This window comes from Nothobranchius furzeri, chromosome 6 (genome assembly GCF_043380555.1).
Source record: "Nothobranchius furzeri strain GRZ-AD chromosome 6, NfurGRZ-RIMD1, whole genome shotgun sequence".
In the NCBI taxonomy this organism is placed as follows: Eukaryota; Metazoa; Chordata; class Actinopteri; order Cyprinodontiformes; family Nothobranchiidae; genus Nothobranchius; species Nothobranchius furzeri.
The window spans coordinates 49612209-49630779 of NC_091746.1; the positions used below are offsets into that span (position 1 = coordinate 49612209).

Here is an 18571-nt window from a genome sequence, read left to right on the forward strand (position 1 = left end):
GATCGATTCTATTTTTGCCGGACGCCGGAACAGAGGGCGGCGCACGGCGCCGCACTGCCGGAGCACGGCCGCAGTAGTGGAATTGCTCTGATTGACTACAACGGGACCGATTTTGCTCCGGCGTTCGTGTCAGAGCGGAGTGGAGGTAGTGGAATTTGGAGGTAAGCAAGCTTGTAGCGACAGTGGAGAGGAAAACTCCTCTTTAACAGGAAGAAACCTCCAACAGAACTGGGCTCTGTATAGGTGGTCATCCACTACCACTCACTGGGTGGTTTGAGAAGACAGAGCAGACACACACACATAAAATTGTTCATAGACTTGGCAGTCCAGTTGGAGTATTCTCTCTTTCTTTTGATCTCTTATAATAATGAAACAGTTTTCTTCCCCATTCTTCACAATCTGTTATTTGTCTATGATAAAGACCCTACCTGCACATGACAAAGTCTCTAGAAAGACAGGATGAGCCAGATCAGCTGATTAGTGACTCATTTCTGGTATTTGAAACAAATCCTTAATAAATATATGACGCCGTTGCACTCTCCCACGGAGTCACCTCACAAAAAGCCTCTCCCTGTCTTCCAATACAGCTCCACCCATCTCAATCCTTAGAGGAGGCTCACTAACTATTCGGGAAACAAAAGGCTCCAGGAACCAGGCTGTGTGTCCCCCTCTACCTTGAGATGCTGTACAGATGAGCTGGCTCCAGTGTTTACAGACATTTTCAACACCTCTAGATTCATGTAATGTGCCAACCTGTGAAAATGTAGAGCAGCCAGAAGGTCTTCAAGTTGAAAGAAGTAGAGGCAAACTGCAGCACAGGGACATTTTTCCAGAGAGCCAAGATGCTTCTCCTGCATTTATTTCACCACTTTCCTTTTACAGATCACCAAATAACAAAATAAATAAATAAATAAATAAAATAAACTCCCCAAGCCTCCACCTGGCTTTCTTTAAATACCCCAGCAAATCACACCTGCAAACAATCCACCCTAAACAGTGCTCCAACATTAAATCCAGAGGTAAATAAACATCCACATAAAGGTACCTGAATGTTAACATAAACAAAAGACAAACTGTTTTTACAATACAAAAAACATTTTCACACTAAGACACATGTCAGTTAAAATATCCCCCATCACAGTGCCAGCAGACTGCAGAAATAAATTAAAGGGAGGAATGGGAAATCATCCCTACCACTTCGTCACACAACCTACTCCAAATCCTCCATCATAGTCCCAGTCCCAAAGAAACCAAGGATCACCAGACTAAATTACTACAGACCTGTGGCCCTAACATCAGTAATCATGAGGTCATTTGAGTGCCTGGTTCTGTCACACCTCAAAGACATCACAGCTCTCTAGACTCCCTGCAGTTTGTCTACAGAGCCAACTGTTCTGTAGATGATGCAATCAACCTAGCTCTTCACTTCATCCTACAACACCTGGACTCCCCGGAAATCTTTGCTAAGATCCTGTTTGTGAATTTCAGCTCCACATTCAACACAGTCTGCACATCTCTCCTTCAGGATAAGCTGTCTCTGCTGAAAGTGCCAGACACCACCTGCTGGTGGTTCACCGACTTCCTGACAGATCGGAGACAACACGTGAGGTTGGGAAGGAATGTCTCTGACACTCAGACCACTAACATCCTAAGACTCCACTCTCCTCTGCTTTTCCCCCTATACACTGCTGGACCCCCCCAGCCACCAGTATGTAAAACTGGTCAAGTTTGCAGATGTCACCACCCTCATTGGCGTCATCTCAGATGGGGACAAGACTGCCTGGAGCGAGGTAGAACGTCTGGTGCAGCAACAACAACCTGGAGCTGAATGCACAGAAGACAGTAGAGATGTCTCAGCTGAGTTCATAATCTGTGCCCTGGTGATTTCAACTCATTGCTGCTGGAGCGCCGCGCATCTGAAGATCCCTTTGGCTGATCGTTAGAAAGTAGGAAGTCTAGGAAACAGTTTTTTCTGGAAGACGGAGAAAACATGCAGCATGCAGGAAGGTTAGAGAGAGAAAGGGCAGGAAATTATTCAAATAAAATCAAGAAAAAAAGAAAAAAGTTGGTAGATTTATCCCCAATACACATTTTTACCAGTGAAAAGCAATAATATATACACATTTAATATTTATACATGTGATAGAATCAGATCACGGCCCAGAAGTCAGTCCCACATCCAGGGTGTCACGATACGGTGGTGTGTAGTGATGTTACCTGTGACACGCAGGATTCGAAGCTTGTATCACCAAAACGAACCACAGCAGAGCAAAGCACTGTGACGGAGCTTGATTTGTTTACTGAAAGTCACATGACCAATGAGCAACGATGCTTCGATTCACCCTTCCACCCACGTGACCGCTTTACACGTTGTTTCAAACATTAAAGCAACCAGGGCCGGCTTTGACGACAGGCGACACAGGCGGCCGCCTGGGGCGCCATCTGATGAATAGGGCGCAAAATAAAAAAAAAATAAAAAAAAAAGTTTATTACATTTATGTTTGTAATATGAAATGCACTCTCTACATACTCAAAATTCCCCTTTGAAATGACATGAAATTAAAACATCAATATTTATATTCAAATGATCTGGCTGCATGACGAGCTCCCGCTTGGACCACCGCTCCAATGCATTTGACCGTTAAGGGTGCCGTAGATCACGTGTGTGGGTAGCACTGTAGAAGGACATCCTGTTGTCGTCGCGTTTAAACTTTTGATATTTTACGATGAAAAGAACACCTAAGCCATCGGGATCAGCATTCCGAAAGCGAAGGAAGGAGGAAGAAAAAAAAACAGGCCCAAAGCAGAGGTATGTAGACTTTATAAATTTGGCAAAGGAACTTAATTTTAGCTAACTGCCTCTCCTGCCACGTGCGGTCCACGGACGGACCCTCGCTAGCTGTTTACATACACAATACAGTATCTGTAACTTTAACCAATTAATTTTACTTTTGAATCGTCATGTCCAGATGCAGTGAGACAATGTCTGCAGCCACGACAGGCACCTGTTGACACCACGGGGGGCGGGACTGTCTTCTACACCTGTTGAGTCACTGTGAAGACGAAGAATGTAAGATTTTTTTGTTACCGTTTTTTGGATTATGATTGCAGCCTTTTTATGAACTTCCATTCAAGTTGTAAGTACGCATACAATACGAATTTAATATTTTCATATCAGAAGAACGTCAGTGTGTGTAGCAAAATTTCAACTTTGTCAGACACATCGGGCGTGCGGCACCGCCGTGGCCGTGGCAGGGACACCCCGCTGCCGCCGTCCCGCGTCGGCGTTTCCTTGTTTAATAAATGAAATCCTCAGAGTGCCTCAGATCACCGGTTCTTCTTCCTCATATTCTACAATTTATTTGATGCTGAAGAGCACCTGAGAGTGAGACATAAGTTTTTTCAACTATTCCCCATGGATGCGCTCACTTCCACCTGTTTTTGATAATTTTATTCATGTTTTCATAGAACAGATTAAAAAAGATCAATAAAATAAAAAGTCCAGAAACATTAAAAATAATGAAAAACATCACTGCACATGACTGAGGAATATTGAATGTGAAAGTGGCACTGTTCTTAAGTAATTCATGCATCAGAGGGTTAAGTTGATTTGTGTGTGTGTGTGTGTGTGTGTGTGTGTGTGTGTGTGCGTGTGTGTGTGTGTGTGTGTGTGTGTGTGTGTGTGTGTGTGTGTGTGTGTGTGTGTGTGTGTGTGTGTGTGTGTGTGTGTGTGTGTGTGTGTGTTTATTTTCTCACAGAAGAAGAACCCAACACCAGCAGGTTCTCCAATCCAACAGCCTGAAGAGACACCATCATCAGCTTCAACAGATGTCTGTGAACATGTACGAGCTGCTGGCCCCATGGATCCTGCTGACTGGCCACAACAGTTGAACAAAATGGGAAGTAGAACTTTCTTTATGATGACACTGATATTTGAGTTTTGCTTTTGATTGCACAGTTTAATGCTACTGTTGATTTTGCATCCCCCCCCCCCCCCCCCCCCCCCATGACATTTGCACAACATTTTTAGTTGTTGGTTATTGCAATATTCTCAGGTTACTTATCTTTCAAGCTTACATTTATTCTTCAGGCTGTTGACTTTAAAGAGTTGCTGTGTGAATATTTAAAATAAAAATTTAGTAACTAAGGAATCACTGTGGAGTTGCTTTTTCCAATGTGTCGTGGATGGGTGGACTTGGGTTTGGGTGAGAGGCGTGCGGGCGGGGGGGGGGGGGGCAAATGGGCAGTCTCGCCTTGGGCACCAAATTACCTAGAGCCGGCCCTGAAAGCAACGCAAACCGAGAGGCGCAGGATTACGGCAAGCCAAATGTGCATTTATTCTGATATCAGGATATCAGCCAGAATTGTCATGAACGTGTAAGCCATTTCTGTCCACTAGTTAACTAGTTAGCCATGTTTGTGTCAACTAGTTAAATAGTGACAGCCTAAATGTCAACTAGTAAGGCCTAAATTCTCTCTAGTTAACTAGTTAAAATGTTTCATATCTTACTAGTTAACTAGTATTGCTCAGTGTGCTCACTAGTTAACTAGTGCACATGTATGTCTACCATAAGTTAACTAGTGTGCACATTTTGACCCTCACTAGTTAACTAGTGAGACAAATACCTTCAAGTAGCTGACTGGTATGCATTTCTGCTTTTACTAGTTAACTAGTGAGCAGTTTTTGTGTCAACTAGTTAACCACTGAAGCATAAATGTGTTCACTATTTAACTAGTGCGCATTTCTGCTGTCACTAGTTAACTAGTGGGCACATTTTCACCCTCGGTATTTAACTAGTTGACACAAACATGGCTAACTAGTTAACTAGTGGACAGAAATGGCTTACATGTTCATGACAATTCTGGCTGATATCCTGATATCAGAATAAATGCTCATTTGGCTTGCCATACATATTTGTATGACCTGAGTTTGACGGTTCAGGATTCAGTATTCAGTGATTAAACACCGAGTCGCAAAAATGGATCCTGTGGCAAAAAGAGGGCGTTCTGAGGTGTGGGAATGTTTCAATTTAATCTCTCCAAATAAGGATGGAAAATGTATTTGGTCTAGTCTAGTAAATTACCTTTATAGTAGTAATACTTGGTGCATATTGTAGGGCTATATCTTTTAGACCGTCTGTCATTTTCCTTTAATTAAATTAAAATCTAGTTTGGTATGATTTTTCTTCTTTTATTGGTAATTAATATAATAGTTGATGAGCTTTTCAGTTTGGTTGTACGTGTAATGGAATTTAGTATGTCCTATCCTTATGTGAATTTTCTAATCTTCATTTTGTTACTCTATTTCTAAAAAAGATACATAAATTGAGCTAATTATTTCTGCGTAATAATCCAATAGAAATGTGAAAAGTAAAATATTTGAATATGTAGAGAATGTTAATACGTGTAAATTAGATATATTTCATCACGTATCCCATAACAATAAACATTGTTTCATTTCAAGTATTCACACCAAGAAAAGCAATTTTAGTATATTTAATGTAATGTTCAAATTCAAGATACTTTTATTATATGATCCTGAGGAAGCATTTTAATGCTTTATTTGTCCATAAAGTTCAATACACCATTCATTTTCAGTAGAATTGGCTGACAATACAATGAAATACAAACATTTACCAGCAGATGTCCTCACAGAGTTTTGAAGCATCAAACCTTGAACCTTTTTTCAATACAATTGGATTGTAAAGCTTTGTTGGTTCAAAAGGCTTCACATCATCATCACTAGTGGTGTGGACCCAAAATGCAGTACCCAGGATGACACGGAGGCAGGGATGAAGATAAGAAAAATCCTTTATTTTAAGGTGAAACAAAAAATAATAATAAGTCCAAGGCAGGGGGCCAGTAGTCCAAAATTCCAGATAAAGCTCTGGAGATCCAACACTCTAGAGAATCCAAGGGGACAAAGAACACTGGTAATCCAAAAGAGACGAGACTGACAGAATAACACAACATTAATGGACCGACACAAGACAGAGAACAAGACCGGGCTTATATAGACTGAGAAGATGAGGGAGATGAATTGCAGGGGCGTGGAGAGGAACAGGTGAATGCAATTACCAAATCAGGGAGGAGGAACAAAAAACTGAAAAGCTGTAACAAAGGAAAATGACCTAAGGGAAAAACAAAAACCAGAAATCATGAACATAACTAAATACTAAGGAGAGCTGACACTAAAGGAAGACACTACAGAAGGAAACTACAGGGGCGTGGCTAAGAGGGTACCAAGAGAGCACAGGACCTGGAAGGGAAATGTCAGAGGGAAGGGCTCACCCACACACACACACACACACACACACACACACACCTACACATTCACACTGAACTGGGCAAGATACGCACACACACACACACAAGCACATACACACACACAAATACACGGACACCAAAATACACTCACACACATCTATATTGGCTGGGGGGAACAAGAGGCTGGAGCTGTAACTTGGGGCACAGAGAACACTGGACCTGAGGGGATGATAAGAAGGTCTACAAACAGAGGACACCATATAGAGACGCAGACAAAGGACACATGAGGGCGCTAAGAGACACAGAAAGGAGGAATCTAAAGAGGGATGGAGGACATAAGGAGACACATAGGGAAGACAGACGCAGACCATGACACAGGGCCGTATCAAGGCATTTGGGGACAAAGGCAAATATAGGCTTGGAGCCCCCACCACCCCACTCCCTGCTCAGTTAAAGTAAGATGGCAGCGTGTTGAGAGTACAGATTGCTTTTATCACTTTAAAGCACTGTTATTATATCTGACTGTTTTAACAGCAACCCTAGCTCAGACACCACATCACTTTCCACATATATGTCATGAGCTCACTGAGCGTCAGATTACCAGATTCATATTGAAGTTGTATTGGTGAAAGTAACTTAAAGTAATGCAAAAGTTGTGTAATGCCTTACAATTTAAAATCAGTAATATTGTAATGCAATGAATTACTTTAAAATGAGGGTAACAAGTAACAAATAATGCATTACAGTTTTGAAGTAACTTGCCCAACACTGTCCATAGTCTCCAATAATAAGTTTTTGAGCTAAAATGGGAGGTGGCCACCACCGCCATTGTGACCGTGTCACAGGTTCCGTCAAGCTCAGACAATTTCACAAAAGGGAAGAGAGGTGGAGCTGAGGGTGGGGCTGTAAGGCTGGGATCAAATTACAACACCCGTCGAACTGAAGCGATGTAGCTACAAGCTAACCCAAAGCTAACACGGAGGTAGCAACCTAGCTACAACCGAGTTAACTGTGCACAACACCAGAGCTTCTGAGTCACAGACACGCCGGACTGACCGCTGGGTAAAACTGGGTAGAACACAGAGGTCTCCAAGAGCTCCACAAACTGGCAGCCGCGCAGCAGACAACCGCCGCTGCGATCAGAGGTGCGCAGAGCTGCAGCTGGGGAGAACCGGGTGGAAAACATCTGTTTCCATCTGAGAGCTCCACAAGCCGGCAGCCCGCGCAGCAGACAGGGGCCGCGTCAAAAATTTGTATTTTTAACACAGGAGTCAATGAGGATTTGCTCGCTTCTGACACCAGCCCCCAGTGGATGAGGGTGGAACTGCAATTTATTTCACTTCTGCATTGGCCTCACTTTCAGACCCGAATTGTGGGGGCTTGGTTTGCTCCAATGCCCCCCCCCCCCCCCCCAGAACCATGACGGACACCCCCATCTCAATCATGGACTCCTTCCACTTCCTTGGGACCACCATCACCCACAATCTCAAGTGGAAGATGTCCATCAGCTCCCTCATCAAAAAGGCCCAGCAGAGGATGTTCTTGCTGTAGCATCTGAGGAAATTCTGTATGCCAACCATAATGACGGTCCAGTTCTACACGACCATCATGGAGTCCATCCTCACTTCTTTCATCACTGTGTAGTTCGCTGGGGCTACTAAGAGGGATAAGCACAGACTACAGCATGTTGTATGATCAGCAGAAAAGGTGATCGGTTGTAGCCTTCCATTGATCCATGATCTGTACACCTTCAGGGTTCTTGGGCGTCCATTCGGACCAGAACCTCTCGCCACAAAAACTGCTTCTTCCCTTCTGCTGCAGGACTTCTGAACACCAAATACCCACTAGTACCATACAGATCTGCAGTAGTCACTTTATGTTTCATTATTGTCTTCTTATATTAATCTTTCATAATCATCTTTTTTGATGCATCCTATTTTTCATTTGCTTCACTTGTATGTTTGCACCATTCCACCAAAGCAAATTCCCAGTAACCCCAATCACTAGTTCCTCAGGAAGATTTAACCTTCTGAACTTGGCATATTTCTGGCAAAAAGTTAGCTATCTACACAGAACTTTTCATAACAAAACCTTCTTGGTTACAGAATGGGATTTTATACAATATTACTGTAAAATGAACAGTTATATTCTGCTTTTTACTTTAAGCAAGCCTAGAGCTCCACAACTTCATTTGGTGGGGTCTGGCCCCAAACGCAGAGACAACAACAAACTAAACTTTGTACCTTTTTTAACTGTGAGTTAATAAGAGTAAACAAAACATGTTAATTGAATGAAAATAGTAAGATTTCAGAGTTTTTCATGAATTCACTTTTGTGTTTTTAGGGACATCAATCTTAGCACTTGAATCAAATTCTCATCAACTGATCATCATGTCCTTCTTCTCATATCGTGAGTCCAACCCGCCTTACCTCACTCAGCATTATGTATACACATAAACTGCTCACATGTAGAAGAACTTAGTAATACAGAGTAATTTAATAATCAATGAAAATAAATCTACAAGTAGAGATGATTCTCCACTCCTTTTTCCTTTCATGAGCCAAGTCAAAGTTCTAGAAGCATATCTACCTTTATTAATTTTCATGCTTAAAACTGTGTGTGTGTGTGTGTGTGTGTGTGTGTGTGTGTGAGTGTGTGTGTGCGTGCGTGTGTGTGTGTGTGTGCGTGCGTGCGTGCGTGCGTGCGTGCGTGCGCGTGCGTGCGTGCGTGTGTGTGTGTGTGTGTGTGCGTGCGTGTGCGTGCATGCGTGTTTGTGTAAAGCAAGATTGCAATAAAGCATTGTATAACTTCATCCTAAGATTTGATTAATAATTTTTTCTTGCAGGTATGGTCCAGGATGCATATGAAAAATTGACCGATGAGGTAAGGAAATGCCTATTTCAGTTTACTTTTGCAATTCAAACACTCCCACCTGTGATATTCAAGGAAATTCACACTGTGAGCACACTGAATACCCCTCCTTATTAGGTACCATCTCCCCAAAGAAATGCCACCCCACGCCATGAGCAGTAGCTCAGGAAGTAGAGCAGGTTGTCCAGTAATCGGAAGGTTGCAGGTTCGATTCCGGCTCCGACCAGAGAATGCTGCTGTTGTGTCCTTGGGCAAGACACTTAACCCTCCTTGCCTGCTGGTGGTGGTCGGAGGGACTGATGGCGCCTGTGCTCGGCAGCCTCACCTCTGCCAGCGTGCCCCAGGGCAGCTGTGGCTACATTGTAGCTCATCCCCACCAGCAGGTGAATGGGTGTGTGAATGGGTGACTGATTGTGTTGTGAAGTCCCTTGGGGTCGTAGAACCCCTAAGAAGGCACTATACAAATACAGGCCATTTACCATTTACTGACCCACTACCAAACCGGTCATGCAAGGAGCAGACGGCGTCTCCAGACTCAGTTTCGTCTGTCACATTTGCTCAGTGTGAACCTGCTTTCATCAGTGAAGAGCACAGGGCGCCGGTGCCAAATTTGCAAATCTTGTCATGCTGTTGACGGTTCTCAGTCATCCAGGCCATGGTAATCCAATCCACATAACACAATTCTAATCAAGGCAATGACTTCCTCACAAAAGAGGCTAACGACTCATCAGGAGTAGGGAGGAGGAGTATTCTGAGTGAGTTTCTGCTCATTAAGAAACAATAGACAGCTACAGTTTATAAGCTTGTCTCTCCCATGTTCCAGTCAGAATTGACAAAGCTCCTCAGATGAGAAGTAAAACATCTTCAAGAAACCAATTAAGTCTGGTTACCTTTTTTGAGCCCTTGTGGAAATCTTGTGTTCTCTGGCAAATACCAGGTCCTCTTTTGTTTGCAATTTATCTGCTTCCTCTGGAGTCAATCTTTCGTAAACATGGACTAGCGTTCCATCTCTATGCTGACGATTGCCAGATGTACTCTCCATTGTGTCAGGAGAAAGGTCTCTTTATCCAGTCCTTTGCGTCCTGTCTTAACGAGGTAAAGTTGTGGCTAACGGCCAACTCTCTGCATCAGAATGAGGGAAAGACAGAGCCAATAGCAGGGCTGTGGGTCGTTATGTTGATCTTGGCCCTCCTTCTCCCTACTCAAAACCAGTTGTCCCCAGTCTGGGGGTGAAAATTGACGCTGGACTTAAATGGCAGACTGGGGTGGTGGTCCCCAACTTTAAGAAGGGTGACCTGAGGGTGTGTTCCAACTATAGGGGGATCACACTCCTCAGCCTCCTGGAAAGGTCTACTCCAAGGTACTGGAGAGGTGGGTCCGATCGATAGTTGAATCTCAGATTGAGGAGGAGCAATGTGGTTTTTGTCCTTGCCGTGGAACCGTGGACTGGCTCTATACCCTTGCAAGGGTGATGGAGGGGGCATGGGAGTTTGCCCAACCAATCCACATGTGTTTTGTGGATTTGGAGAAGGCTTATGACCGTGTCCCCAGGGGGATCCTGTGGGGGACGCTCCAGGAGTATGGGGTGGGTGGCTTTCGGTTAAGGGCCATTCAGTCCCTTTACCAGAGGAGCGTGAGTTTGGTCCGCATAGCCGGTAGTAAGTTGGACCTGTTCCCGGTGATGGTTGGACTCCGCCAGGACTGCCCTTTGTCACCGGTTCTGTTCATTACCTTTATGGACAGAATTTCTAGGCGCAGCCGTGGTGTGGAGTGTGTCGAATTTGATGGCAGGAGAATCTCATCTCTGCTTTTTGCGGATGATGTGGTCCTCCTAGCTTCATCCACCTCTAATCTTCAGCTCTTGCTGGGTAGGTTCGCGGCCGAGTGTGAAGCGGCTGGGATGAGGATCAGCACCTCCAAATCTGAGACCATGGTTCTCGACCGGAAAAGGGTGGCTTGCCAACTCCGGGTCGGGAGAGAGGTCCTACCTCAAGTGGAGGAGTTTAAGTATCTCGGGGTCTTGTTCACGAGTGAGGGTAGGAGGGATCGGGAGATCAACAGGCGGATTGGCTCAGTGTCTGCAGTGATGCGGACGCTGAGCCGATCTGTCATGGTGAAGAGGGAGCTGAGCCAGAAAGCCAGGCTCTCGATTTACCGGTCGATCTACCTCCCAATCCTCACCTATGGTTATGAGCTTTGGGTAATGACCGAAAGAACAAGATCGCGGATACAAGCGGCCAAAATGAGTTTCCTCCATAGGGTGGCCAGGATCAACCTTTGAGGTAGGGTGAGGAGCTCGGACATTCGGGAGGGACTCGGAGTAGAACCGCTGCTCCTCCGGATCGAAAGGAGTCAGTTGAGGTGGTTTGGGCATCTGGTCAGGATGCCTCCTGGACGCCTCCCTGGGGAGGTGTTTCGGGCATGTCCTGCTGGCAGGAGGCCCCCGGGTCGACCCAGGACATGTTGGAGAGGTTACATCTCCAATCTGGTCCGGGAACACCTTGGGGTCCTGCCGTAGGAGCTGGTGGAGGTGGCCGGGGAGAGGACAGTCTGGAGCTCCCTAGTTGGGATGCTGCCCCCGCGACCCGGACCCATTATCCTTTTATCATTTGAAGAAATTTGAATGCAAAATTAAAATGGAATTAGATTTATTTCGCATCCATTTAGCAAATGTTTTAGTTTATTATTTAATTCTTTCTTTCTTACGTACTCAATTTATTTATTTTTGTTGTTTGTTTTGTACAAAACTGAAGTTGGTTCCCTTCTTTAATCTCCAATTTGGAAAGGTCAATTGTAACAATTTTTTTTTTCACTTCCTGCGTCTTTAATCTGCTCTAATTATTAAAAGTTTTAGTTCATGGGTGATAAAGCAGAACTCTCAAAATAAAAGTTGCCTACTGTTTATAAACGCAACCTATAGTGCAGAAAAAAATATGATAATAATATGATAATCCAAACTCACAATAAATAATTGAATCTCCTAAATGTTTCACAAATTACCAGCTGTCTTTTAAGTCCAGATTTGAAGAGTCTAAGTGTTGTTTTGAGCTGGACCCGATCTAAGGTGGATCAGATGAAAAAAAAAAGTTCTGAAATTTGTGTTTTATTGAACTGTAACAAATCAAATAAAGATTTCACAAATCACAAACTATGTGTTATCAGGACTCTGCTATTAGCTTAAATTAATCTAGTTAAGGTTTGAAGAGTTTAGGTGTTGCAGATGTTGAGCTGAGCCAGTTCTAATGTAGAAAAGTGCTGAAATCGGTTTCCTTTGATCTTTCACAAATCAAATAAAAGTTTTAAAAATCAGAAACAGTTTTTTAAAGATTCTGTTTCTAGTGCAAAAAATCCAGGTTTGATAAGTGTTGTAAACTCATAATTATAACTGAGTAAAGATGCTCAGGGAGTGGAAATATTTGATGGAATTGCCCTTTCTGGCTCTGAAACTAAAAATGGGAAACAACTTCAGCTTCGTCTGCTGTTTTTTTGCTTTTTGTAATAATTTAATCTCTTGTTCTAATAAATAAACAAATAAATTAATATTCACGTCGGCAAGCAACCTCTGAGGTGATCCATAAACAGGGATGGTATACATAACAATTGAATTAGCTCCAGTATCAAGTGTTGATTTGCACAAACCAGACGTTTTAACTGAGCAGAGTGCACAGTGGGAGAGAGCATGTGATGAGCGCGCGTATGAGCCACTTAGGCAGTGCAGAGTGGTGGGGAAACGCATTTCAACAATGGAACTGACTTGAATACTGACATATCACTGGTAAAAGTAAGTAAGTAAGTAAAAGTTTATTTATAGAGCGCCTTTCGCAGATATAAATCACAAAGCGCTGTACAACTTGAGTAAGATCAGGGCAAATACATCTAACCAATAAAAACATCAGAAAAACAATAGCAGTGATAAAATAGTAAATAAAATCAGGAGTATAAACAAAGTGAAGGTGTGAACCCGAACAAAGCCATCTTTTGGAACATTTAGGGAGGGAACGCCTGGATGAAAAGGTGAGTTTTTAGATGATTTTTAAAGACCTCTACAGTGTTAGAGAGACAGAGATTTGAAGGTAGACTGTTCCAAAGTCTGGGTGCAATAGTCTGAAAGGCCCTGTCCCCTTTGGTTTTCAGTCTGGTTCGAGGAACAGCCAGGAGGTTTTCAGATGTGGATCTAAGGTTCCGAGAGGTGGTGTGTGGGGATAAAAGCTCAGATAGGTAGCTTGGAGCCTGGTTGTTAAGAGCTCTATAGGTCAGGACTAAAACTTTAAACTGAATTCTATATTCTACCGGGAGCCAGTGGAGGGACTGTAAAACTGGAGTGATGTGAGCTCGTCTGCTGGATTTGGTTAGGAGTCTGGCTGCTCTGGTACACAAAGGTGCAGTATTTAATTAGCAACAGGAGAGGGTTTATAGATAATTTTTTGTGGAGTAAATCTGGTGATTTTGACACATTACCGTGGGCTGTGGTTTGCACTAAATACACCATTATTTATTTTTGGGACCCCCCCCCCACACACACACACACACACCCACCACCACCACACACACCTCTTCATTTTTCTCCCTCCTTTTGCTTTCATTTCTGTCTCTGTGTTCATTTGGATTAAAAATAGCCAAAAGTAATTCTAATGAAGTTACTGTAAAATCAGGCGGGACATTATTGCTGAAGCTGTGAGGCCTTGCCTGGGAGAGTAAATCTGTAACCCCCAAATTCCACTACCTCCGCTCCGCTCCGCTCCGGTCTGCCCCCGCCTTCCGCAGCCGCTCGCTTCCGAACTCAATTTTTACTGTACCCGCTCTACAACGGCTCCGCTCCGGTGCGGAGACCTGAGGGGGGCAAACAAGCATGCGCGGGATTTTCGAGATCTTGCGATACAGTCCGAGCAATAAACGCGGAAGTTAGATCCAAACACCCGTTGTGCGGGAGAAGCATCGGCATGAACTGTTTAATCTGCCCATCATTGTGTTGAGAGATCAGCAGTGTTTGGATCAACAAAGTGTGACTACTTTGATAGTGGCTACTGTATTTATGGCTTATTTTTGTGCATTTAAACTTCAGCCGCCATTGATAGTTGTTAAAAGTTGTTAAACCTGTGCATATGAAACAAAAAACGCCTTTTGTTTAGCGATTTATTGTGAAAAACGGAAGATGTGCTTGCTCCTTTTCCTGTTGGGCCGTTGTGATTTCTGTCCATTTACTGCGGAGGTGCTCCGGCGTCCGGCAAAAATAGGATCGATTCTATTTTTGCCGGACGTCGGAACAGAGGGCGCCGCACGGCGCCGCACTGCCGGAGCACGGCCGCAGTAGTGGAATTGCTCTGATTGACTAGAACGGGACCGATTTTGCTCCGGCGTCCGTGTCGGAGCGGAGCGCAGCGGAGCGGAGGTAGTGGAATTTGGGGGTAAGGCTTGTTTGTGGCACTCAGACATCATTTTGGTCATTTCATGTCCTTTCTTCTTTCAAATTCTGCAGAAACCTTTACTCACAAAAGCATTTATAGTATACTAAAGCAGAGAAACAATCTATGCAGCTTTTAACATTTTTTAATAATCAGTAGAAAAAGAAAAGATAAAAGGATTTTATTTTCTCATACTAGATTTTCACAGATTGTGTAATTCATCTAAGTGGGATTTTAGCATTATTAGTTTGAACCATTAGATTGTTAAAAATTTGTGTCTCCCCAGTTCAGTAGATTCTTGTTTTTGTTCTTGTTTGTTCGTTAAAATTTTATATCATTTTTCTTTCTGTTATTTTATTTGTATCCAAGGATGGAAAAAAACCAAAGCCAGGAGACCTGATTGAGGTTAAATGCGGTGTATATAAGCACTGGATTGTTTACATTGGTGAAGACAACGTCGTTCACTTTGGAGGAATTGGTGAGTCCTCTTTACAAGCATCTTAATATAACCAAAAACTAGCTTGTCTGAAAACAAATGTAAGTAAGTAAAAGCACATGAATACCACTTTGACCCACAGAGGTGGCATTTTACAAGTGATTCCAGTTTTGTGCTGTGTGGTCTGTTTTTGAAGGATCTGGATCTGGGTTAGGCATCATTCCTACTCCAGGCATGAAGGGCACTATAAAGAAGGAAAAGCTAAAGGATGTTGTCAAGGATGGAAAATGGAAAATTAATAACTTTCTGGATCAAAAATACCAACCCCGTAAGGATGACGACATTGTGAAGGAGGCCTGTGCACGTGTGGGTTCCAGTCTGACGTATGATGTCTTGGGCTACAACTGTGAGCACTTTGCCACTGAGCTGCGCTACGGAAAGCCTGAGTGCCGACAGGTGGGTTAAAAAAATCAGGGGTCTCATTCATAAAACTTTCTGTGGAATCCACACTGAACCCCCCATTAAGCTCAGCAAAAAATTTACTTAAGAAGAAGAAACAATATTTTGTATAGCACCTCTCAAGATAAAAATCACAAGGCGCTTCACAAGAACAAAAATGTAAAAAATATAAATAAAAGATTGAAAAAAATTATTACAAAATATCGTAAAAATGAGAAAAAATAAAAAATTGTGATAAAAATAATGTAAGAACAGGGAAAGGGAAAATGAATGAGAGTTAAACAGAGGATCCCAGGAAAGGCAGAATTGGTAGAAAGAGCTGAATAAGGAGAGGGTGATGATGAATGTCACACAAAAGCCAGGCCAAAGACAAAGGACTATTGTGTATGAGAACAGTCTTTTGTCTTTATGTCTAACTGTTTTTATCTTGTTTGTTTTTATCTTATAAAAACAGGGAGGGGGGCATGTTATCCACCAACGTGTTATACACGGGGCCAATGTGTTATACATATTTTTTATTTTTAACTTAGCTTTTACAATGTTAAACTTTCTGATTTTGGACATGTTTAAAGTAGTTGAAACATTTAAATTCTTACAGTAACAACTGCTTCAAAATTTCAGCTAAATTATCCTGATTTGACACTTCGGCTTATATTGACACTATATTTCTGCTAAAATGTCAGCCGTTTAAACAGTTCAGCTGTCCAGATTTGCATTTTATGCTTTCTGCTGTTTAGGATATTTTTCACCAATTTTCATCTACTTTAAGCTCTGTCTATATGTAATAGTGACATTTTCTGCTCAAATTTAGTATTTTCCATTACATTTAGCTAACTTTGACAGTTGAACTAAATTTCGGCTTCGGTTCAGTTTTTAGGCATCTTCAGCTATAACTGAATTCAGCACTCAAACAGCAATTACTGCAAGAAATGCAGTTCATCTAGTTTATCTTCTTATTCCTTCTCATGAAATGAGTGTTTTAATGCAGAATTAATATGTATGTATTTATTCACACTGGGTTACACAGAGCTATAGTATAAGTACACATGCAAACAGATGGCACTGTTTTTTGGTCAATGTTTTTCTAAACTACTCAAACTTAATGAAAGAAAGGCTATTGAGCAACAACTTGGTCACTGTGTAAGAGATCAAGCAATGTTTTACCACAAAGCAGCACACAGCTTCCAGCAGTTAAGATTATACATTACAGAATGAAACTTAAGCGAGATAACAGTATGGTCAGTAATTCCAATGGCTGTATTTGCCAAATAGATTCCTCTGTCAAAACCAGCATTCTTCCTTACTGGCTACTATGGGCAGTAACGTTTAAATGGAGTTATATTGTTTGCTTTAGGTTCCTGTTCCTTCACATAGTCACAGAAAAAAAACAGAGAAACTGTATGAACACACTGTGATGCTTGTGTGTGTCAGCTAACATGTTACATGAGCTTCTCAATGTTCACATGCGTTTTACAATCAAGTTTTTTATTGATGAATTTTTTTTTTTGTTTATGTCTGATTTCTTCTGCAGGTAAAGGAAGCAAAACTAGACTTCTTCATGATATTGGCAGGAGTTACAGCCGTTGCTGTTGGAATATTTCTGAAAAAATGAAAAAGGTGATCAGATTGGTGATGGTTAAACGTATAGCTAGTGATTACAACTAAATAAATAATCAAACTTGGTTCATGTGATTTTTTTTTCATTCTTATTATTTAATTGGTTTAGAATATTTACCTTTATGATTGTCACTTTGTTCTGCTGCATCGATTTATTTTCATAGACTATAATAAAGCATTAAGAGTTATGCATGTTAGAAGATATAAATTGTTTCATTAATAATAATGATGATGATGATGTTGATGATTTTGGTTCCAATCTTGATGGGCAGGGAACAGTTTTGTTTTGGTACAGATGTTTCATTTTTGTTTATTTCTTTGCTAAAGAAACTTGGATAACTAGAAATAACCCAAAAATTATAAATAGCTTATGGCTTAATCACAAATGCACAAAGTACCTGTACTGAGTGTTGATGTGCACAATCCTCCCCAAATAAACTAATAAACAAAACAACAACAAAACAAGCTAGCTTATTTGTTGTTTTTTTATTTTATTTTTATATTTTTTTATTTTTGGACATGCATGCTGATAATGTATGCAGGGTTTGAACTACAGGGGAGCTAAGGGGAGCCAGGCTTACACAAAAGGCTCTCCTGGAAGCCCTTAACTTACACACTCTGGAGCCCCCAAAAAAGATACTGTGGTTCTACCTATATTACATTATTATTGGGGACTCTCGAGCTGGATTCATTTGAGTGGAGAGGACGCAGAGTGCTGATTGTAGATGCCCCCAGAGCCGGATTAAATAAATTGACTACATTAGGCAGGCTGCATTTTTGCCCCCCCCCCCCCCCCCATCGATGTTATTTAATGAATTGAAATCTGAAACTTACCAAAGTTACTACTAAAAGTTCATTCACATTTTACATAGCCTAATTTTTGGTTACAAATTGGTTGTTTGTGTGCCAAAATAAGTCATGTGTTGCATGTTAAACATTATATCAGACATTTTTTTGATATTAATAATTTATACATCATTACACAGCTGTATTAAATGCTAATAAATCATCCTCATCGATTGGGTGTGCCATTGTCAAGGCGGTACCAGTAAATAACCACTAGGTGTCATTAAACTCTGTAAACAGAGCAAATATGTGTCTCTTATTTGCTCTGTTTATCTTTAATCACTACATTTACTTAAAAAGATTTTCTGCAAAATACAAAAGCTTACAACATTTATAAATGTTGACAAATTAACCACATGATAGTGGAAAGACGTTCAAGAAGAAATATATGAATTTGAATGGACTGAAGCATGTTTTAAAGGCGCAAAAACAAACTATAAACACGCAGCCTAAATTATTACAGTATAAATTTAATACAATCTTTAATCTTAAAAAAAGTATTTCAATAAAATGAAAACATTATCTTAAGTTTTGATCTTGCTTTATGCTCATTCAGGCTGTTATTGCCTCTGCTGAATCAGAAATTCTGTGTCAATTTTCTGAGTATGAACTTATTGTTTTGCTATTTGAATATTAATAAAAATATTTGAAAAATAATTAATAAAACCAGCAA

General features: G+C 41.6%; 1 protein-coding gene across 1 annotated transcript; it reads left to right on the top strand.

Annotated features, from left to right (window-relative positions):
- The first annotated feature begins 1325 nt into the window (after positions 1 to 1325).
- Positions 1326 to 17514, top strand: LOC107374214 (phospholipase A and acyltransferase 4). Its single transcript, XM_054744912.2, has 7 exons — positions 1326 to 1603; positions 1703 to 1790; positions 8611 to 8676; positions 9113 to 9150; positions 14910 to 15018; positions 15173 to 15432; positions 16967 to 17514. The coding sequence occupies exons 3-7, from the start codon at positions 8658 to 8660 to the stop codon at positions 17045 to 17047; spliced, it is 507 nt and encodes a 168-aa protein (XP_054600887.2). The 5' UTR covers positions 1326 to 1603; positions 1703 to 1790; positions 8611 to 8657; the 3' UTR covers positions 17048 to 17514.
- The last annotated feature ends 1057 nt before the right edge of the window (positions 17515 to 18571 follow it).

Excerpts from the sequence above, each read along its gene's own strand:
- LOC107374214 (XM_054744912.2), top strand. Across the intron at positions 9,151-14,909 it reads ATGAAAAATTGACCGATGAG|GATGGAAAAAAACCAAAGCC; the intron begins GTAAGGAAATGC and ends TTTGTATCCAAG. Across the intron at positions 15,433-16,966 it reads GAAAGCCTGAGTGCCGACAG|GTAAAGGAAGCAAAACTAGA; the intron begins GTGGGTTAAAAA and ends TTTCTTCTGCAG.